General features: G+C 45.5%; 1 protein-coding gene across 4 annotated transcripts in view; it reads left to right on the forward strand.

Moving 5' to 3' along the window:
* CREB3L2 (cAMP responsive element binding protein 3 like 2) overlaps positions 1–23,103 on the forward strand; it is a 104,565-nt gene that overhangs the window by 75,562 nt on the left and 5,900 nt on the right. For all 4 annotated transcript variants that reach the window (XM_033098791.1, XM_033098792.1, XM_033098794.1 and 1 more), the window contains exons 5-11: positions 3,927–4,111; positions 6,166–6,312; positions 7,336–7,394; positions 8,699–8,767; positions 19,926–20,025; positions 20,302–20,428; positions 21,684–21,900. In XM_033098791.1, the coding sequence (XP_032954682.1) occupies positions 3,927–4,111; positions 6,166–6,312; positions 7,336–7,394; positions 8,699–8,767; positions 19,926–20,025; positions 20,302–20,428; positions 21,684–21,900 (904 nt within the window). The remainder of the gene's footprint in view (positions 1–3,926; positions 4,112–6,165; positions 6,313–7,335; positions 7,395–8,698; positions 8,768–19,925; positions 20,026–20,301; positions 20,429–21,683; positions 21,901–23,103) is intronic.

The following is a 23,103-nucleotide window of genomic DNA, read 5'->3' on the forward strand; positions in this document are numbered from 1 at the left end:
ATATATTGCATTGTGTGTTCACCACCCAGAGTCAGATTCAGTGTTTTTAAAGGTTGATTTTGGGATGGCAGCAGTTGCAAGGAGCCTCGTAACTATCTGTAATGTTCATGTGTCTCGTGGGCTTCTTCTCATCCGTTTAGAACTCAGTAATGTCACACTTGAAGTTGTCATCCGTCCACTTTTGTCTCCTTCAGTGTTAGTTTCTGACCTCTTCCTCTTGTTCTCATAGGCAGCCCATAGTTAGGAATCTTGAATGCAGTACCATAGTCTCATGGGGTCAGTGAAGGTCGCTCCACCATATTTATTTAGGTCCTCCTCATCTTAATTCTGTGCCTTCAGCCATTCTGCAAGGATATACAAAGATAGTTCATTAGTGGGGTCGGCCAATCAGAAATTTATACAAGGATAGTTCATTAGTGGGGGTCAATCAATAAGGAATTCGTGTATGCATTTGCCACAGAAAAGGTATGTATGCTGTAGTATGTACTTAATCTATGGATGAGCAGTTCTCATGGAAACATGGTTGACCTTCATTCCATTAGAAACTAACTCAGGATTTGATTGTGACCATTTAATCGGGGTTGGCATTTGCCTTTATTATCAGTAAAAAAAAAAAAAAAAAAGGATTAAATTTAAAACAATTAATCATTAATCATACTGACTAGAATCCATATTGAGACAGTATTTCTTTGCAGTGAGTGATATACATTCATGCCTTTGAGCTTTATGTACTGCTATAAAGTAATTGCTTTCATTTTTATGACACCAATTATACTATCAAGTCCATGTTGCTTTTTAAATTTATGTGGCAATATGCTTCAGAATGTGTCGTAACTGTACCTGTACCTGTGAATCCCACAGTGGCTTCAGACTGTGGGGTCACTGGAGGAGAAGTGTCTCAAGAGTAAACAGCAGTCCTCCCTCGTTATCCTAGACAAACAGAGATCAGGAAACTCAATATCCTTGAATGCCTCAGAGCTTCTAGGCAGAGGAGCTTGTTGTCCCAGCCCTTTCAGTAACCTAAGATTGGCATTTCACATGATATTTAGAAATCTGATACCGAGGCACCTGTGGCCAGGTCAGTAACTCTTCATAGGTAGGAAAGAGGAGGTTCAAGTTTGTCTCACTTTTCCTTTTTCTTTCTTTCTTTTTTTTTTTTTCATGGGGCACCCTTTGCTTGGAAAGGAGAAAAGTATTAGAATAATTTGGGCCGTGCCAAGTGAAAGGGGCAAGTAAGCTTGAAGTATTCTTGGCTTCTTCTCCAGGTAACAGCACAGCGTGGCAGACAGAGGGAGACCCTCATGGGTTAGTCTCCTCCTAGTTTTTTTTATTTTTATTTTTTCTACCATTGGTGAAAGATAAACTGAGGCATATTTTACATTTTGAGTTTATCTGAGCAAAAATTGATTGGAATTGGGCAGCACCCAACTGGAAGTTGGCTAGGAGCTCTCTACCGATGGGAGCCCCGGGAGAGACGTACAGAGAAGAGATGGAAGCAAAGTAAGGAAGTCATGGCTGGTGTTAGCTTAAGGCCTGCTTGGCATTTGTGATTGATGGTCCTTAGCGTTTTGATTTCATAACCTCGAGGCATTCACAGGCTTAGGTTTCGGTTTGCTTTACTTAGGCTGCCAAGGCATTAGAGTCTCCTCAGTCTAATGGCCTCTGTGTTGAATTTATTTAGCACTATAAAGTGCCATAGGTATGCATGGCTTTGGGAAAACCTTTGTTAACCCTCTCAGGACCCCTTCTCTGTAGGTGAGCACACACTTAAGATGTGTACCTACCCTCCTTAGATGTCTGGAGCCGTTGGCAGGGGTGTTGACAATAGAGGTATATTAGATTGTTCTAGAATGTTCTTGAGCTCTGAGAGTGCCTATAGACACTAAAACACCCTGGGAGCTCTTTTTGGCAAGATTTTGGCAGAGAAAAACGGAAGCATCTAGCGAAAAGCAGCATGTTACATAAAGAGAAAGAGAAGGGTTCGAGTGAGAGAAAGAGAATTAAGAGGGAGAGAAAGAAAAAGATGTTTGTGCTGTGAGTGGGGGTGGTACTGTGTCAGAAAGGGGTGGCCGAGTGGGACATTACCTGTTACCTCAGATATTCGGGTATTTCAGTAGGAGGGAGAGCTACCTGCTTGCTGCTTGTCACCTCCCAAGGCAGCTCTGGGTGGGGTCATTTTTCTCAGGTGAGTAGTTGTGCTTCAGGAAGACTCTTCCCATCGATACAATGCTGGGTAGTCTGTAGTTGAAGAAGAGGAGAAGGCTGAGGTCTCTCCATAGCCCTGTAATGTAAGAAACATCCAAACCTGTAAAGAATTTTTATGACATTACTTGAGTCAAACTGAAGACAATTGCCAGGCAACAAAATCTCAACAGATTGAGAAAATGCTCCGGAGAATGGCAGTTTTGCAGCTTATTTTATACATGAGAATCAAATGAAATGAAAGGAGGGTTACATGAAATCCATTGGTGGTAGATTAAGGAGGTGGGAGGAAGCCTAACAGGGAAATCTCCAGGGTTAGATTAAAGGCCAAATGGAGAGACATGCTTCCTTTACATTGGCGGGTACAGGCTAGTTAATAGTTCACATTCGCAGCACATAGAGATGGTATGCGGGCAACGAGTTAACCGTGAGGGGTTCTGTGGTCTTATGCTCTGGTGCTGGTGGTTGTGCCTTTGAGGAAAAGGAACTTACTCTGACACGTCAAAGGTACGGGACCTTAGATGCATGAGAACAGTGGACAGGGCTCACTCAGGGTAAAGACTGACCTTTGCGGAGGAAGCTGTGGACCTGGCATGTGACTACCCGCTACGACCTGCCCAGTTAGGAATTTGTGATCAGACCGTCCTGGGTGGTTACTTTCGGTCACGCAGCTTGTCAGGCCTGCCGTGCGGCTCCCCCCGCCTCCCCCACTTCCTTGAGCTTGTCAGGTTTGCATAGCCACTTCTCCGTTCACAGTCCCTACCAGCTCCCTGGCCAAACAAGCCGAGGTGTGGGTGAGGTACCCAGGAGCTGTGCCCAGTTCAGAGCCACTGTACTAAGGATGGTGTTGCGGGGTGGGGGGGATGGAGAGGGGAAGGTGAAAGGCCTACCAAGGTTATGTCCCTTGGCTTAGTGACAGCAGCTGGCTCTCCAAGTGTTTGAGCACAGCGGGAAGACCCACCCCCACCATTCAGAAAAAGGAATGAGACCCCTGAGCTCTTTTGTCAGGTTGAACTCAGAGTGGATTCTCCCTTCAGGAGCCCATCCCTGCTGCCCTGGAGATGCCTGATTGATACTGATTGAGGCTGACGGGCCCTGCAGTGTGTCTGCCTCCCTGAGGACAGGCGAGGGACACTGGGGGACTTCCCAGGAGAAAGCCCCCCCCCATTTATTTTCCATTGCCTACTTATCTATCTCCAGATGGGTTTAGCACTTTCTGAATGAAGAATGCCTGGCATCTCGCCTACGGGCCCTACCATGCACATTCCTCCAGAAACAAGTGAGCTTTTCTCAAACCCTTGTGGGCTCCCGGTTTTGCTTTTTTTTTTTTTTTTAAGATCATAATATATTCACATAGTTTACAAGTTCAACTATAGCAACGGCACACCATGAATAGTGAAAAGTGAGGCCAGCACTTTCCCTGTCTACCTTAATTTCCCCCTGCCATAATTTTTTGTAGTTTCTTGTATATTTTCCAGTGTTCCTTTGTGCAGATACAAGCAAATACAACTCTGTGTTCCCTTTCTCTCCTTTTTCATAGGAAAGGAAGGCTCCCGTACACACTGTTCTGTACTTTGATTTTTCCCTCCCCCCGCTCTTAACGGTGCATCTGGGAGATCTTTTCTATCTCAGTTCACGGAGATTTCTCCTTCATTTGTCCAGCCGCCCCCCAAGTCCCTCCTTTGCTGCTGTCTGAGGCATGACCTCTGCTTTCTTTTCCTCAGCCTCCGTGGACCACCTGCACCTCCCGCCCACCCCTCCCAGCAGCCACAGCAGTGACTCGGAGGGCAGCCTGAGCCCCAACCCGCGCCTGCACCCCTTCGGCCTGCCTCAGACGCACAGCCCAGCCAGAGCCGTGGTGCGGGCCCCCTCCACCCTTTCCAGCTCTCCCCTTCTCACGGCGCCGCACGTAAGTCTTCACCAGCGTCTCTGCACGTGAACCCTTTCCATTCCGTCACTTGAGCGTCACCCAGAGTGGGTATTATTCAGGGCCGCTTGATTTTTATTCTTGTAAGGAAGTCTTACGTTTAAAACAGGGTGATAACGTTCTTAACGTTTTAAAGCACTTCCTGTGATCTCACCAGGTGAACACAATTCTCTTCCTATCTCAGTGCACACTTCCAGTTTTATTCACAAGTTTATTTTATATCGCTACAAGCATGAGGAGTAAAAGTGTGCTCTTTTCCTCCTCAAAATTATAGCACAAACATTTACCACCAATTTAGGGGAGGCTTACAACCTACAATGGGAAATAACTTAATATTTATTTATTGGAAATAATTTTTAAATAAGCAATCTTTGATGAATTTAAAAATCTGTGCATTTAAATGCTTTGATGTCTAACACTTAAAAATGCAATTTAGCCCTTTTTTTCTTGGTGGTACAACTCTTAACCCTGTGACAGGTTAGAAGTCACGTGCCATCCATCATTCATCCCTAACATATATAAGGGCACCATTTTCCAAATAAAAAATAGGGATCGATAATTAACTTCTTCTTATTCTGAGGGATTAATTGATTTCTACGAAATCTTAAAAGGTATAAATTATAATCAACTAACTGAATTTATAGTATCATGTAGAGAAAATGTGAATGAAATGAGATATAAAAACTCTGTAAGAACCATCTATGAACGTAACTTTGAAGCTGAATTCGGTCAGTCCCAGAAAGTTCTGGATCTGTGACCACGTTCTTTGATATCGCCGTTACTGAGGATAAGGGAATTAATTCTTCCCACTCTGTCTTTACCGTCTCAACTCTTAACTTGACCCTTTCAATTACTAGAATAGCTGTCATCCTATATATCCGGTCTCTTCCCACAGTTTATTCATTCTACCCATTCATGGAGGAAATCTTTCCAAGGTCACCCCCTTCTCAAGAACTGTGTTGTGTTTCTCTATTACCTGTTGGTGTCGAGCCCTGTACTCTGTATTAGGTGCCTCCATCCTCTGCAATTTCAAGAACTCCTTACCCACTCTAGGCAGAGTAGTATTAGGTTGGTGCGAAAGTAATTGCAGTTTTAAAGGTTAAAAATGATGTCTTCACTTTTCAACATACTGCCTTTTGCTTAAAACACCCCCTTCTCTCGTGTAAACCATCTCCTTTCTTTCAGGAGGTCCAATTCAAGTCTTACCTTCTATCCTAAGCCTTCCCTTACCATACAAACTCAGACAAGTGTTCTTTTTCTTCAAATTTTTAGTGCACCTTGAGTTGACGTTACAGTTTACTGTTTAATTGGTTTTATCCTTTCATGTGTATCAATTCAGTCTCAGCCTTGATCATAAGCCATGTGAAAGATGGAGTTTTGAACCCTCCATGGCGTCTAGCATGGAGCAAATATGCAATCGGTCCTCAGTGTGTTTGACTGGTTAGAAATGCGTTGTGGGTTACATGAGATGAGCGACAGTTCTTGTCTTCATTGAGGGTCACTCTGGGACTGTACGGAAGCCAGCACTGCCATGGAAAGTGCCTGCAGCTGTAGCCCTGGGAGCCCTGTCCCGTTAGCAGTAGGTGGAGGACAAGAAGTGACCCCTAGTGCCTAGAGAGCATCTTGCAAAACTGCATTTGCAGGAGAACAACAAAGCTCTTTCCCACAAGCAGAGAGCCACGTGAAGCTCCCTCACCCCAAGGCCGGACATCTCTAGGGATGTGGGAAATGAATTCTGTATGTTTACTTTTGATGCTTTAGCTAGTAGGGTACTTTCTGGGAAATAACGGGTGGAGGTTTCTTTACCTTCCCCTTGAATTACAATCCTTGGGTTATAACACTCACACCAGAGTGTCTTCTCCATCTTTACTTCTACTTCTGAGTGCCTGTTTCTCACCAAAAGCAGATGGGGCATCCTTTTCGCTCAGCCATTTGCAGGGTGTTATAACAGGTATCTTCTCACCCCCTCAGGAGGTGTGGCTTCCTTGTGGGCAGCTGTTCTTCTCTGACCCTTTTCTGCTCCTTGGTCTGCACAGAAACTGCAGGGGTCAGGCCCACTGGTCCTGACAGAAGAGGAGAAGCGGACCCTGATCGCCGAGGGCTATCCCATCCCCACCAAATTGCCCTTAACAAAGTCAGAGGAGAAGGCGCTGAAGAAAATCCGGAGGAAAATTAAGAATAAGGTGAGCCCTTCACATCTAGATACTTCTGCGAGCAGAGATGGTGAGCAGAATCCAGCCTGTGTGCCCTCCCTCTCTTCCCATTGGCCAGCACTGGCCCGTCCCATGATGGGGACTGAAGCTCAGCCCTTGGCCAGGAGCAAAGCAGTGTCACCACTTGCCCTGTCTTCCTCCCGCCCGTCCACCCATCCTCTGGCTCAAGGGCCTCCCAATTGGGTGTGCACATTCCTTGGTGCCCAAGATGATTCATTCACGGGTGGGAAGAAAACATTACAACTACCATTTAAATTATTGTTTTAAAAAGTCTCAGCCTTTTAAATTTCTGTGTCTGTGCCCACCATATTTCCCTCTAATAGGCCTAGTGTATAATGTACAAATAAGTAAATTATAAATACATCCTAGGTGCTTGCTTAATTTTTTTTTTTTTTCTTGATTGGAGTTTTTTTTATTTAAAAAAAATAAATTCTGCAGACCAGTGTTCTATGTGCCTGGGTCTAGCAGTCTCCTGGTCGTAGGCCCCCAGAGTGCGTGCGGATCAGGGGTGGTGAGGCCCAGGGGGATGGCTAAGGCGTGGGCAGAGCAGGAGGCAGGAGGCAGAGAGAGGAAAAAGGAAAGAGCTTCGTTACAATTCTTCATCCATGTGCAGAACCACCGGCGAATTCATATATGACGAAGCCCAGCTGTCTTAGTTTATAGAGTAGAGTGGAGCCTACTGTGGTCCACAGTGTTGAAATCATTTCTCTAAGACCATACTGATGGTTTGTGACCCACTTGTTCTGTTCTGACCCCTGGCCCACTGTCCTTCCTACTGGGGCCTAGTTTGATGGGAAGTAGATGAGAGCCTAGGCCGGTGGAAACCAGGGAGGTGACAAGTAGACAAGCCAGCAGGTTAAACATGAGGAGTGGCCAAAAGTGAGCAGGGCTTTCACGATTTCCGTGCTCATGGCCTGCGCTCTTCCATTTACACATAACTGGCTTACTGATGTGAACTGGGACGTAATCCTTTTTTCTCCCCTTGTATTGCAGATTTCTGCCCAGGAAAGTAGGAGAAAGAAGAAAGAATACATGGACAGCTTGGAGAAAAAGTAAGCCTCCTGCCAAACTGGTTGTGTGTATTGGGCAATATACAGAGAGAAATGGGAGTGTGCAAATGCCTTTGCTTTCCATGAGAAGCAGTTCACGTCCTGGGTCTGGCTACCAGCAAAGCCCATTGGTTTATCAGCTGTGTTTTGCCTGCCACCTAGTGGTTTTTAGAGGGTAAGCTTATAAGGATGGCAAGAAGTAAAAAGTCCATTCAATCTTAGGCATTTGCACCACACCATTTTCAACCAAAGGTCCTTGAGTCCTTGAAGGCTTCCTTTCAAACAAGTACAAAAATGAACATTCATGCCCGTTCCTGGAAGTCCTCAGGGGAGAGGCCCTGTTTCAGCTGAAAGGAGCAGTGCTGATTAATCAGTTCCCATCAGCCACACTCCCTCGCACCCTAGAGAAAGCAAAGGGGGAATGAAATTGAATCGGGCTGGCATTCGTCATTTTCTGTGCACTGTAATTCATACTGCAGGCTAGTGTTCCCCGAAACAACTGAAGGCAACTTTTCACTCTTCTGAAAAGCCTGAAATATAAGGAGGGCTGTTGGAAAAATATGAAGTAAATACAATATTGCACCGGCCCTAGAAAATAGTTCTCCAGCTGACGCACGAATATCATTTTTAGATGGGAATGAGGCCCTAGGTCCAGAAATGAATCTTCCTGTGGATCGGGGAAGAGTGGCTGGTTCTTAAAATTCCTACTGAAAGTTAGTGTCTCTACCTCCCGATTTAGGGATTGGTATATTAGCACTAAATAGTTCCATTCTGTTCCATCATTTTCTATAGGCATCCGGGGTCAAGATGTGTCTATGAAAATCTCTTTATGGCCTGTTTGGAGCGTGCATGCTCCAGCCCCTGGATTCCATGCCTTGAGGTCCTAGGGTCTTGTTGTCCCCTCTTGCCCCACCCTAACCCCCCGTGGCTTCCTTAGTCCTTCTGGCCAAGTGTACATCCAGCAGCCCCCAGCCCCCTGTAGTATAGAGAGAAGTGTGGTGGGCATTGCGAGTGGTAGGGAAGAGGTGAGAGAAAACAAGGTTAGAACACCTGCAAGATTTATATTTTGGGCCATGCCTCGTCATTTTCCATTACTGAGGCACTTGTTACTCAACTCCTTCTTTTTTCCTTCTGTCTCCTCACCCTTCTTCCTGACTCCGGTTGGGCCAAGCTTTCGCCCTCACCTCCCTGGAGCAGCTGATTCCTTGTCTTCTTTCTCTGATCCCCACCTCCCTCTCCCTGAGCTCCTGGCTTAGCGTTTGCTCTACTGAAAAAAAAAAATTGTCTTCTTTCTCTCCACTCTGTAGGGTGGAGTCTTGTTCGACTGAGAACTTGGAGCTTCGGAAGAAGGTCGAGGTTCTGGAGGACACTAATAGGTTAGTGTTGCCCGAGTGAGGAGCTGAGCAAACTGCCTGATGGAAGGTGGGGGGAGAGGGGGCAGACCCAGGACCAGAGCTGGAAGGAAAGTGGAGGAGATCACATTGAAAGTGTAGTTGTGCCAGGATGCTCGGGACGGCTGTACTCCACCCACCTATTCCTGCCACACGCACACACACACGGTACACACACGTGCACACACACCCGCACATGGGCACACACCCGTGCACATGCATGTTCTTTACTTTTCCGAAATACGCGGGGTTGATCAAGAGGCTGATTCGGACAAGGGCTGTGATATGGGGTTTCAGGACGAGGCTTGGAGGAGAATAAAGTCAATTATCTTAATTCTCCTGAAAAGGACATCAAACTTTAGAGGTGGGCAGGGAGGCACTGGCCACGTCACTGCATTGTCACCCAATTTTAGTACGAAATGGTGTTTATTAGTAGGAAAAAAAAAAGAGAAAATCAAGGGTTTTTTAATTACGGGTTTTAAAAATGAATTAATTAACTGATTAATTAATTACATTTCAAACCCATTTTGAAATATAACTAAAGGACAGAGTGAGTTAATGTGTTCCTCTAGTACTTCCTGTGCCCAGCAGTGTTTTTAGCGCTTGACAGATATTAACTCACTTAACCTTCCAACAGCCGCGTGAGGTGGTCTTATTACCATCCCTACGATATCGAGAAAGTAACTGAGACTCAGAAAGGTTGGGTGATTTGCCCAAGGTCACACAGTAGAGCTGCACTGAATGTAGTCACTCTGACTCTGGAGCCTGCATAGAGGAGGAGTGACCACATTGAGCCTTACCCCTGGGTCCTATGCAAGAGAAAGGGGTTAAGGTCCAGGGTTAAGAGACGGGCAGTTGGGGAGTTTCAACCAGAATGTGTGTGTTTGTGTGTGTACATGGTGCATACCCTATGCTTTGAAAGTAAAGTATTCGTTAGGGGACCCTGTGACCCTTAGTTATGATAGATCTGACAATTCCAGCCGAGGAAAATGGACTTGTAGGCAAGGAAAATGTTGATTAATCATTTTAAGGCTTAGCAGTAATGCCTACTAACAATTCTGCACATGCTAAAGGATCAGGTTAAATCTTATTTGCATGTCATTTGATAATAACATTAATTTTGGCTCCCATTTCCTAAGTCTTCATGGTTTGTAGCTCAAACAGCAGGCTGATCTAGTTGTAAGTTAAAACTCCCATCGGTGGGAATATTGGAGGTTGTGACCCCACTGAATTTCCCTCTGCATTTCTGGGAACCTGTGCTCGGATAGCTGGCCAAGCAGAGTCGCCTCAAGTGCTCTGTAGACAGACTGCAGATGTAAGTAAACACCACCAGCTCCATGTGGCATCACCTTGATCCCCTGAGACAAAGGAGACGTTTCCAGTACCACTTTAGGGTTCTGGTTTCACGGTCGCATTTGGCCATTAGTCTCCTGGGGTTTCATGCCTTCTTATCTTCACCTTCACTCCTGCCAGAGTGGTTCTCTGGCTCCTGACTGCGTGCCAGCGTCTGTATCCATCTATTTAGCGTCCGAAGCCCATAGGAGTTCCCACTCCCATCCTAGCATTTTCTGCTGCGGAAGCCTGGTGTTCATGAGTGGGGTCAAGTCCAGCCCATGGCTTGGTGAAAGGGGAAGAGGAATCTATCCATGATAACCGTGGAGTTTGGTCCGGGTTGGGTCTTGTCTTGGGGTTTTAGGTGCCATGTCTGCCTGTAGCCACACAGGGGCAGCAGAGGCTCAGCACAGGCTGTGAGGGAGCAGTGGGTGCGCCCAGGGAAGGAAGGGCCTTTCCTCCCCTCTCCGCGCCCAAGGAACTATCATAGTTTTTAAACTTAAAACAAAAACGAAAACAAAAAACCAACACATGGCATTGTAGACAAAATTAGAAAATTCAGTTAATTTTTTTTTAAAAGTTGCCATGTTTTTACCCAGAGATATGTTTACATTTTGGAATATTTCATATGTATGTATGTTATACATACCCTTTTGTTAAGAAAATTTTCCATTTAACAAAATACACTGGTCATATTTTCACGTCAATAAATATATTTCTACAGACTCCTATTTCTCTCAGACTTTGGTAAAGAGCTACCGTGTTTCCCCGAAAATAAGACCAGGTCTTATATTAAGTTTTGCTCCAAAAGGCACAGGAGGGCTTATGTTCAGGGGATGTCCTCCTGAAAAATCATGCTAGGGCTTATCTTCTGGTTAGGTCTTATTTTCGGGGAAACATGGTATTATCTGAGGAACTTTGACATAAGGCACATCTGATACCATGTGACAACAGTTCATGTTCTTCCAAATGTTTTTATCTTTTTAAATAATGGCCACAGTTATTTTGATATGATATGAATTATTATACAATGTGAGGTATGGGGACATATGGCGTATTTGAGTTTGGGGTCAGCATATCTCATGTTCTTCTCTGAGCGTCAGGGGTGATGTTCCGTATGTCTTCTTTACTGACTTACCCAGTCATTTCACCTCCTACGATCTCCACTGACAAAAAAACGTGTCCCATGACACTGGTCTCTGCTGTGTCCCCCATTGTCAGGAGCCTCTGCTGTGACTCCTCCCAGGGACCCTGTGTGTGTTCTCCTCCCACTTTTTCTCCCTCTTCAAAACTTACGTCTCCTCGTAGACAAAAGTTTTATGGTGGTAATGGCTGACAGTTGATTCCTCTGTGATCTTCCCACAGATAATCTTTTCATGGAGCGCCTAGGGTTATCATTTCTAAGTCGAGCAGCTTTTTTTAAATTTTTTTAATTTATTGGGGTGACAATTGTTAGTATAATTATAGATTTCAGGTGTACAATTCTGTATCACATGATCTATAAATTACATTGTGTGTTCACCACCCAGAGTCAGTTCTCCTTCTTCCATCACCATGTATTTGATCCCCCTTACCCTCATCTCCCACCCCCCAACCCCTTACCCTCTGGTAACCACTAAATTACGTTCCCCAGATTAATTTTCAAACCCCGTGGCCATCTTGTGGTTACTGATTGTTTTCTAATCCCCTCACCTTCCCCTTTACCCCCACCACCACCCCCCCGCCCATCTAGCAACCCTCAGTTTTTCCTCTTTGTCTCCAAAACTGTTTCTGATTAGTTCATTCACTATGTTATGTTAAGTGAAATAAGTCAGACAGAGAAAGATAAGTACCATATGATCTCACTTATATGCGGAATCTAAAGAAAAGAGTAAGTGAATGAACTAATCGAGCAGCTTTTAATGTGTTCTGGCTCAAGAGGTCAAGAAATGAAAGCAGAGCTGCACTTGTTGCCTCAGGGAAGGTGGGCCTGCATTCCTCCTCCCCCCCTTCTTCCCCTTCTCTTTCCCCTCTCCCACTAGCTAGAGTGACTGTGACGTAAACCTTGGTAGTCTCCCGCCCTAAACCAGTCTTGATGAGTTGGTGTTTTGGGCGTGTGGTAAGGGGAGACTTCTGGACTCTTTCCTCATGTCTCATCGTGGAAGGGACCCAGTGTTTGAACTAAGTACAAGGCTGGGCCTCATGAACACACACCTGTGTTTGTGTTGCTGCTGATGCTTCTTGTATCCTTGTCCTTTGGAGGTAGCTGGCCAGAGGTCAAAGTGACTGCTACTAGTGAACAGGATCCTGGGTCACCAGAAGTGGGTGGGACACCTTGGGTGCCATTGTTTCATAGGGCATGATGTGTCGGGAAAGGCGAGTGGGTATTTCAGCCTTGATGAAATTAAACAAAAATGATCCCTCTTCACATTGTGCTATTTCTGTGCTGAACCCCATAAGGGCCTTTTCCATCCCGAGGAAAACGAGGACTCAGACCCGAGTCAATCCTGCCTCTTTTGGTTTGGACTGTTTTCAGCAGCAGCAGCCACCCAGCATGATATAAGTTTCTACGTGAAAAGACCCTTTGATCTGAGCTCAGAAAACTGGAAGAGGGTGGAGACAGGAGAGGAGAGGAGAGGAAGACGTCCTCTTAACCCTTCTGCAGCCTTACGGGAGCCTCTGGAGCAGAGCAGTGTGACGGCACCTTCACACTTCCTTTGCTAAAGTGATCCACTAATTGCGTGATGTGTGAGATGCGAGAGAGATGGTTTCCCAGGGGGCCCTCCTTCCTGCGCTCAATCAGGAAATACATTTTCACTTGCAAAGTGTAGGCGAGGGCCTGTGGCTGCTGGAGGAACCTCCTGGCTTCCTAGCTTATCACTCACCTCTCAGCTGTAGGCTTTCTGGCCCTGCAGGGCTCTCATTCTTGAGACACCCTGTCTGTCCCCCTTTATATCTGTTTCTTCTGCACGCGTAAGTGACATGCATTCACTGCCCCACCCAGCAGTGTTAGATAGTTGCGACTCAGTGTGCTCCATTCATATTTTTATTTTTTGGTGAGGCCCCCTCGAGCCCTGATGTGTAGACTTGCAGGAGCCTAGACTTGAAGTGCAATTTAGAGATGATCTTACTGAACTTCTAATAACTGGGAAACTGAGGCCCAGTACGGTTAAGGCTCATCCAAACATTTAGAGGCAGAATGGGGACTAGAACTCAGCTGCTTACTTTGTAAAGCGGTCCTTACCTTGGGTTCACATCTGCCCCTTTGAGGACCACTGCCTACCCCCAGCGCAGAGCCAGCTTTAGACCTGAACAAGACGGCTTTGCTTTCCACCCCATGTTTTAGGGGACCCTGCTCTGGCTCTCCTCTAGCCACACCCCTCTCCATGGGATGGGCAGCAGGACCAAGGGGATGGTCGAGCCATAGCTCTCACCCTACCTCTTCAGACGTACCCTTGTATCCCAGACACTGGAAGTCTACCCAAAGGGTCTTAGTCCATGAACAACCCTCATAACCTAATAAAATATCATAAACAAAGGAATACTTATTCAAAGGGGAGGAGTTTAGTGGGACATGATTGTCTTTTGTATATGTCACACTTCAGTGTTTAAAAGTCTTTGAGATAGTTCACGAGTCTCCTGAGATATTGTCATGTCATGTATGGAATTCCTAGTTATTAACCTTTTATCCCATCCTTCGCCCCCTTCCAGCCTAGGACTTCAGCTTTTGGACACCCTCCTTCTAACCCTCAGATTTTCTTAGACACTCATTCTAGAAGACTGGGGTGGGGTGGGGGTGGGAAGGGATTCAGATGGGATTTTGCTTCAGAAGGACATGGATGATTAGCTCTTCCCTCATGAAGCAATCTGAAACTCACTTATTTTTATTTACTTATTTTTTTTGCATGTCTGCTCTAGATAAGTGACTCTTAGACTTTTTTGATTGTAATCGTTTTACGTTTTCTGTAGTGACCCAGGCATACCACATGGACGTATACAGCATATACATAACTCATAGGGAACTTTCACACATGAATGGTTTTTTACTATGTGTGATGCCCTCAGATATTGTGTGTTCTATTTGATTCTGTTTCATTAAAAAATATACCAGTCACAACCCAGTAGTCACAACCCTCTAATGGTTCATGATTTGGGATTTGGAAAATAGTACTCTGCATACTTCCGTAAGGATGTGGAAAAAGCTTCCTCGTCTTACCCAGAGAGTAGTAGTTTATATACACACACATACGTGCACACACACACACCACAGCCTAGCAAGTTTTATTTCTAAGACGTGTTACAAGATTCAACAGGAAGTGTGTCTATAGAGAGGACTTGGTCTGAAGCTCCCAGCACAGCAAGTAACTGGCAACCACCAGTTTCTTCTTTTTCTGAGTTCTGATTTCTGACTCCAGTGGGAAATTAGGTACTTGTGTTTTCAAAGTATAACATGTAATAACTGTATGACTATTCTGTATATGTGTGTGTGTGTGTGTGTGTGTGTGTGTGTGTGTGTGTGGTAAATGAAGGAAACAGAAGAAGACAAAATTAAACCAAAGACAAAACATGAGTATGTTGATGCATTTCCCAGTTTTTATAAGATTGTGTCTCACACTCTCGGCTACTTTTGAATGTTTTGCCCAATTGCCTTTCATACGCCTCCCAAGATGCAGGATGATGCTTTATTTTGGGCAAGGCTGGCAGCTTCTTCTGACTGCTCTTTTGCAAGGAACTGCATGAGGACAGCCACTAAGTTTATTTTTACATTTCACCACAGGACAGAATCCACATTTTCAGTTGAGTGTTGGACACTCCGATTTAACAAGTTGTGAAAAATCTCTTGGCCCAGATAAACATTTGTAAGAGTCCTCCTTTCTCTAAATTAAGACCTTGCTCCTGGAAGCCCAAGAATCCATTAAGCCATAATTAGCCACAATCACTAATGATGTAGAACACTGTGATATACTGAGCTTTGAATGCACTTTTGGGTCTGTGTTATGGTTGACTTTTTATAGCTTTGGTTTTAAAATAGTTCTTTCATTTCATCTGTATGGCTGCCTTTTCTCCAGCCAGCTTTCTATGCAAGCAGGGTAACAGCTGTCATCCATGCTGTCATTGCTGCTATGGCATCTGTCCCAGTGGAATCAGAGAGAGGACCACATCATCTGAGACCAACATATCAGTTATGAGGTCCCAGGCTTACCCATGAAGAAGCCTGGCCTCATCTGTCACCAGTGGAAAGAAATAACAAGCACTCTTCAAAGGAATATTTGCTTCAGCACACCCAGGGTACCACAGAAGGGGATTCTCTCGTTATTCTGTTAGCTGATGAGCTCAAGGGAATTCCCTTTGATCAGCTGCCTAAACGGAGGATGTAGTAGTAACTTGATAAAAGGTGCAGAGCCGTAGCTCCAAGATTCAAACTCAGGTTTCTCTGCCCTGGGAGACTATCTCCCACTGTTCCAGTGACCGTGTCCCTGCTTAACAATGCGAAAGCCATCTCATCGGCTCTTTCGTGTCTGACAGGAGATAGGCCTTCTAGTTCGCATGTCCGTAAACAAAGCCCAGGCGTGACTTCCTGACACCAGAAGTAGGGCAAGGAGCACCCCTGATTCTTTTATCTGTCACTTGCTTTTATCTTGGTGTATCTGGAGATGTGCCACAAAAGGTTCCTGTGCCTTGGTTGTGTTTTTTGTTGTTGTTGTTGTTTTTTTTTGCATCGTCATCACTGAAACTTTGTTAGCATGTGTCTGACTGCCATCGGACTGGGTTTTATTATGGCGCTTCCATCTGTGGCTTGATCCCCGTTGATGGTAACCTTTTCATACCTAATGATGGGCATCTTGCTTTGTTGGGCTGTTGTTGATATATTAATGTCACTGGATTTAACAAATAGCTACTTAACTAATAAGTATTTTGGATAGTAATTTTGTTAGGTTATCGATTACGGCACCATGTTGTATTGTGTTGGAAGGCTCACAAGCTATGTAATTAGGTTTCGGTTTGCATCTTAGGTCTTCAATTTCCTAGTTATACATCTTTGAGGCAATTAGTATCTCAGGGTATGAGGTTCCTAGAACTCAATCAGTGGGCACTCAATCACTGTCATTGTTCTTCCTTTATGATGAAAATGAGTGTTTCTGTTGAATGAATGTATATGAATTCCCTAAACTTTATTGGACCATAGACATATATCTAGACTTTTGGGTTGGGTGAGCCAACCCGCTTTCTTCAGGTGAGGTCAGTCACCATTGCTGATTGACGAAAGCCTTCAAAATCATCATTTCCACTGTCAGTTCCGTCCGCCTTCGCTAATCAGAGTGAGAGACGCCGCAGCGAACAGCATGTGACCCACCACTGTTGCTTTCCACCAAAATTTCAAACTCAGAAATCTATTTTAAACTATATGTTTGCTCATCTTAAAGAGTTGGATTATAAACTGTGAGAAATCAGGGACCACTAAACAACCGTTTTCATTTGCAGTGGATTCAGGATATAATTATCTTTGAGTTTGGAGAGGATGTGCTGATGAATGCCAAGGAAAGTGCCACGCAACCAGTGAAAACGAGCCTTCTCCGCGTGCCAAGCCAGATGGAAACGGTCCTTCTTCCACACTTATAGCACTTGGCACCTGTAGCTGGGGGTGCCCACTTGAGCCTAAGGCGTCCTACCATTGGGGTTTGGGTTTACCTGGCCTGTTGGAGGTCTGCTTTTAGGAGGCACCAGGGGGGCCTCCTGGCAGGCTCTTCATTCTAGCGGAGGGCCCTCCAGGCCTACCGTTCTTCACCAGAAATTAGAAGGGAGGTGTGAGTCCGAGCATTGTATAGACTTGGTTTTCTTGGTGGTTCATGCTATAAAGACTGTGCAAGAACAGGGAATGGACAGAGGGAGGATGTGTGGGAAGGTTGTGGGTAAAGAGGGACTGTTGGTAAAAAATGGAAATGGTGGTTTAAAAACACCTGAAGACTTTGGAGCAAAAGTAAATGGCCTTGGTAACATCTGGGCAGCCGCTGTCTAAGAGAAGCGTGGATGGGGAACAGGTCCCGCCAGAGCACAGCTGACCTCCAGCACCTCAGCTGCCAGGACAGGCAGCAGGAACGCCCAGGGTGAGCTGAGGTGCTCAGTAAAAGTGGCAGCCATCACTCACCAATGTGGCTTTTCAGCAGGCAACCCAGGAAACACACAGGGATGCCCCTTGCCATCGTTTAGCCTGCAACAAAGGTCTTATTACCTGGTGCCACAGGAGGTAGCCAGAATACAGGAGAAAAGAGTTTGTGCCACATAGTCAAAACACAGGTCTTACCTGTGGGCTCACCTGTGTGTCTGCCCCAGGACTTCCAGAAAACAGCAGGGAGAACAGAGCGGGGACCTTGGGGCTGGCATTACAGACGGTGGTCAATAAAATGTGTGCTCCTGGCAGCCCTATCTCAGCTCTGTGGGCTTGAGTGCTCACCCGGGAAGTGCGCAGTGTGGTCGGTCACTTAGCTCTCAGTTTTGAAATGGCGGCTGTTAGTAAGAATGGAGTGCCTTTGGGAGGTGCTGGGAGAAGAGAGAAAAAGTGTGACGAGGAGAAAAAAAAAACCTTGCTGCATCAGATGATCATTTAGTTGCAATGTTTTTCTTTTTTCCCAGCTTTATTGAGGTATAGTTGACAAACAAAATTATAAGATATTTAAAGTGTACAATGTGGTGATTCGATATACATTGTGAATGTAATTCCCATATTGAGTTCTTTAACACATCCCACATCTCACGTACTTACCATTTTTATTTCTAATATTTTGGTGAGAACATTTGAGCTTTACTCTCTTAGGAAATGTCAGTTATTCAATACAGTGTTATCAGCTAGATTCACCATGTTTTACATCAGATCCTCAGTACTTATTCATCTTGTAACTAACTGAAAGCTTGTACCGTTTTACCAACCTCTCCCTAATTCCTCCAACCTCCTACTCCTGACAACCACTTTTCACTCTTCAACTTTCTATGAGTTTAATTTTTTTTTTTTTTTAGATTCCACATATAAGTGATACCATATGGTAATCTTTCTCTGTGACTTACTTCACTTGCATAATGTCTTCAAGGTCCAGCTATGTTGTCGCGAACGGTAGGATTTCTTCAAGTAGAATTTAAAGTGATCATGCAATCCGTATTTCTAAGCCTTGAGTAATGTGCAGAACTCTTTTCAAGACTGTGTTGCTTGAATATACATGCACATGAACTAGGTCTAAACTACATGTGATCATACTTCTAGATAACATTATAAAACAAAAATTGTACAACTAAGTACTATTATAAAAACACCTCCATAGTAATAGGATTTAAATGAACGATGTTAGTTAATGGGATGAATGATTATGTTTTGCTTAAGTTAAAATCACCACCCACGGTAAAAATGAGGTGTAGATGGGGCCACACAGGGATTTGGGGTTCAGAAAGCCTCCACGGTATGTGCTGGGGGCGGCTTCCATTCTGCCCCCACTCTTATCCATTTAACTGCTCAAAGCAATGTCATTCTATGGCTGACCTGACCTTCATTGGCTTAATCCCAGGAGAACTCTTCATTGGCACTTGCCTGGGAGATGCTGCAACCCCTGGGACAACCTGCTTTTCCTCGTAACACTTGAGAAAGTCTATTCAGGCAATAGACGGTGGTGAGAGGCAAGTTACCTAGGAGAGTCCAGAATTCTGCACACGGGTGATTGGCTGATGTTGTCCAAGGAGCTGGTCTGGCTTTCTGATGTTACGTCACAGCATGAATTTTTCTGAAAGTTTTTGAGACTCAAGGAGAAGCACGGAAAGTCCACTCTGCCTCGTGCATTGGGCTTGGAGAGAAGGGACGAGGGGAGGGGGAGTTTCAGCTCTACTCTGCTCTCTCAGAATACATCCCAGAGGTGCTAATTCAGGTGTTGTGAGGTCCTTTTCTATGGCTCGCAGGATTTGCAAAGATTTCCACCACCTGTTCTTTCTGTGACCTGATGTCACACAGAGCTGAATATCCTAGTGTCATCCCAAACCCTTCCCTTTGAAGGGTGTGCACAGTTGTCTGGATTCAGGGCTAGAACAGCTCTTTTTGACTCTTGCTCTCTGTGTCTCTTCCTGGAGGAAGACCAGAGTCTGTACCAGAGGCTGGTTTCCAAGATCCTGGCTCTGAACCTGTGTCCAGCTGATCAGCGTTCTCTGCTCGCTTCTGTTTTGGCTTCGTTTCTGGAGGTGGAGGTGCTGTGAACCTTCAGGGACCACGGGCTTGAGGTGCCCACAGCTGTTTGCTTCCATGCCCTTCTTGTTCCTCTTTCTCTCTCTGTCTTCAAGCCTGCAGTCTGAGAGACTGCAGCTTAGCAGTAGCGTTGTCATTTCCAATCACGGCCACCACTTCTGGCCACTCCTTTACTCTTCTCTGCAGGGCAGTTTCCTCTTCTCTTTGCTTTTCTTCTTTCTTGCGTCTTCATCAATGTTTTTCTTCTGTTGGGTAAATGAATTCTCCTTGTATCACCATCACCAGCAGTCAGAATGGTCTTTTTGCTTTTTTTTTTTTTTTTTTGCCAATGGCTGACAGATGAGTCTCGACAGTCAGGGATAATCTGGGGGCATTCACCTCTTACTCAGAACAGCACAAGACCTGGACAAGCTGTGAAGCTGGCCGTTTCTGAGCCCCAGGAAGCTCTGCAGCATGGGCGCTGCAAGGTGTCCCCATCTTCTTCCTAAGGGAACTTTCCCTCGGCTCTCTGTTCAAATTCAGGCACACGTCCTGGAGCTCAGGACCAAACATCACCCAAAAGCATTGTCTCATCTCTCAGTTGCCCTTCATGGTTTCCATTCCTTACGTTTGCAGAACTCTCCTCCAGCAACTGCAGAAGCTTCAGACTTTGGTGATGGGCAAGGTTTCTCGCACCTGCAAGTTGGCGGGCACACAGACTGGCACCTGCCTCATGGTGAGTTTCTGGAAGGGACAGCTCCAGAACTGCCCCCACCGACTCCCCAATCTCCGGTCTCCCCCGACTTGCCAAGTCCAAGTGCTGTGAGGTTAGAGGAACCACACCCGAGACTATCTCTTGGCTTGGATGTTACCGTGATAGACCTGTGGGTGCAGCCTGCTGTCCTTATGGAGAGGAGTCTTCTCCCTGGGTGTCTCGGGTGCTGCAGGTCTAAAGGTTTGCTCTATGGATCTTGGAATTGACAGCTCCCCGTGTTTTCCCCTCCCCCTATAGGTCGTTGTGTTATGCTTTGCCGTGGCATTTGGAAGCTTCTTTCAGGGCTATGGACCCTATCCTTCCGCCACCAAGATGGCTCTGCCCAGCCAGCACTCCATGCCAGAGCCATACACCGCATCCGTTGGTAAGACCGCAATCAGCAACTGGGGAAGTGTCCTGTTTCAGTTCTCTGGAGCTTTCTGAAAGCTCAGTTTTCTGAAGGGGGTCTTCTGTGAAAGTCTAATTTTTAAAAAGTGGAAAAGTATAGCTTCTCCATTGAAGGGAGGGAAGGGAGACGTGGGGGATCTGGTGTGCAGGCTGCTGGGTGTCCCCTTGCGCCTCTCACCCACTGGGAATTCTCTAGAGCTCGACAGATCGCCGTGTGCAAACTTCCATCACATTTTAAGGGAATTCCTGTGTTTCTGCTTCCATGCAGTAGACTCATGTGTACCGTAGGAAGAGTTTATAAAATGAAGTTACAGAATCAGTCTGTTTTACAAAACATACCCACGATTTAGAGAATTTGGAGACTCAGGTGTTAGATGAGAAGTATGTGATAATCTCACCTACGTCATTGATCTCTTTTAAGTGTGTAGGAAATAAAGAGGTGGCATGCAGAGATCATAATCCATGCACTAATATATATATCCCCTAAAACACCAAGTATAGAATTGGGGGTATTGGAGCTGGATGAGGCACACTTTTGCCGTTCTGAAAGTTCTGTGGTAGACATATGACAGAAATGCGAGTATTGCAACCAAATAATTTCAGTGGTTTCTTGGGAAATTCTTTTTTCCCTAAAGGACTATGTCTCTAAATTTAAATGGAAGCCAATGAGAGCATAGTTTCCATGTTGTGGAAAATTGCTTCAGAGCCATCGAGTGATGTAATATCCTATCAAACAAAAGAGATTGTCCCTGCTGTCGTTTGATTTATGGTTTTGGCCTTGTGTCTTCACTCCAGTCTCTATATGAAAATGCAGTTTCCTGCCCTTGCACCTTCTCTCCACGCAAGACCTACTCCGTGGGAATGCTTATTTTAGCTGGGCCTGGACATCTCCGAGTGTTTGACTCCCATTCTCCATGCAGTGTTTCCCCCAGATGGTCTGGGATGGGCAAGGAGGGGAGTTTTATTTTCCGAGCAGCGGGGGTGGCAGTTTGTTTCGTGTTTATTTGCTTTTCTGTTGTTCTTCCAACACTGAATAGTTGGTATAATCTTTTCAATGCACAAAAGTCTGAAACCCTGAAGCCTTTATAGAAAGCCAACTCCAGTCGGTCCTCTCAGTCCCAGGCCACAAGAACTCACGAGTTGTCATGTGCCCCCATCCCTGGGCATCGAGTGAGGGGACATGGTGTCCCTGTGCTCTCACCCTAATATGTGCTCCTTTGCTCTGTCCTCAGTGAGATCCAGGAACCTGCTGATCTATGAGGAACAGTCTCCGCTGGAGGAGCCGTCCAGCCCCACCCCAGCCGGGGAACTTGGGCGCTGGGACCGAGGCTCCTCACTGCTCAGGACGTCGGGGCTGGAGTCCAGGCCGGACGTGGAGCTTCCCCATTTCATTCTCTCAAATGAGACCAGCCTGGAGAAGTCAGTGCTGTTGGAGCTGCAGCAGCACTTGTGAGTGAAACGGGCACAGATTCCACTCTACTGCACTGACGATGGGTAGTGAGTCAGCAAAAGCAACCTGGCTGCCAGGCGTAGATTCCTGTATAGGTCTAGTCCAAGCCCTCAGCTCTTTCAGGACCCGGGACTCCGGAGAGTCTATTCTTACCCAACAGCTGCCCTTAGCAGAGATGGGGAAAAGACCCTTCCATGTCTGTGTCACTGGGGAGCTGCCAGTGGTGGCTCCAGGAAGGAGGGGAAGGGCTGGAATCCCTTCTTCACACTCTTCAACTTCCCCTCAAAGCCGCGTGAGTAAACACACAGCCCAGTCACAGCAGTATGTGTGCTGTGCACGTGCAGCCTCCAGACACCTTCTCCAGCTTCCTCCCAGCTATAGATACATGTGTGTTATGCCACATGTCGATTTGTAGAGTTATGATTTACATGTAAATAAACGTGCATTAATATCATTATATAATTATGTATTTATATTGAGGGACATCGTTTGAGTGGCCCTCTGCGTGTTTCCATATTGAAAATCACATGGCTGCCAGGTATTGTTGTTATGCTTGGAGAGGTACCTGGGAAGGCCAGACAGCAGGCGAAGGAGGCTCTATCTACATTTACACACCTGCTTCTGTGTCGTGTGGAGTGGCTGCTGCTATAGCTGAACTCTGCCCCTGGGCCTCCCAGAAATAATGCTATTCCAGTGCAAATGGGAGAGAGTCTGTCTCCACTTCTTCAGCTTTCTTCCTCTCGCGCAGCGGGGAAGGTTCGTAATTGCATATACTTCTACATGTCTACATTATACGTGCATATTTAACATGCACTAACACGTACTATTTTAAGTACTATGCGAATATGATATGCAAATCCCTTTAAAAACTTTAAGAGGTTAGACATTATTATTATTCCCATTATAGAGAAATTGTAGGGCTGCCACTGCTTGATTCCTTGGCTCATGACACGAGTCGTCTCCCTTCTTAGCTCAGCTATTCACGGCCCTATTGAAATCTCACTTATTCTGGGATGTCTCCTGGATACCAAAGCCCGTATATTCCTCCTTCAAATGCCTGGAGACTCTCTAGGCTTTACACAATGTAATAACGTATTTATTTTCTGTTATATATCTATTGTTATTTCAAGTTATTTTGTTTTGTTGTTTTTTTTTTTTTTTGGTGTGGAGAGGTGTTCTTTTTTTTGGATTATTAGCTATTC

This window comes from Rhinolophus ferrumequinum, chromosome 26 (genome assembly GCF_004115265.2).
Source record: "Rhinolophus ferrumequinum isolate MPI-CBG mRhiFer1 chromosome 26, mRhiFer1_v1.p, whole genome shotgun sequence".
In the NCBI taxonomy this organism is placed as follows: Eukaryota; Metazoa; Chordata; class Mammalia; order Chiroptera; family Rhinolophidae; genus Rhinolophus; species Rhinolophus ferrumequinum.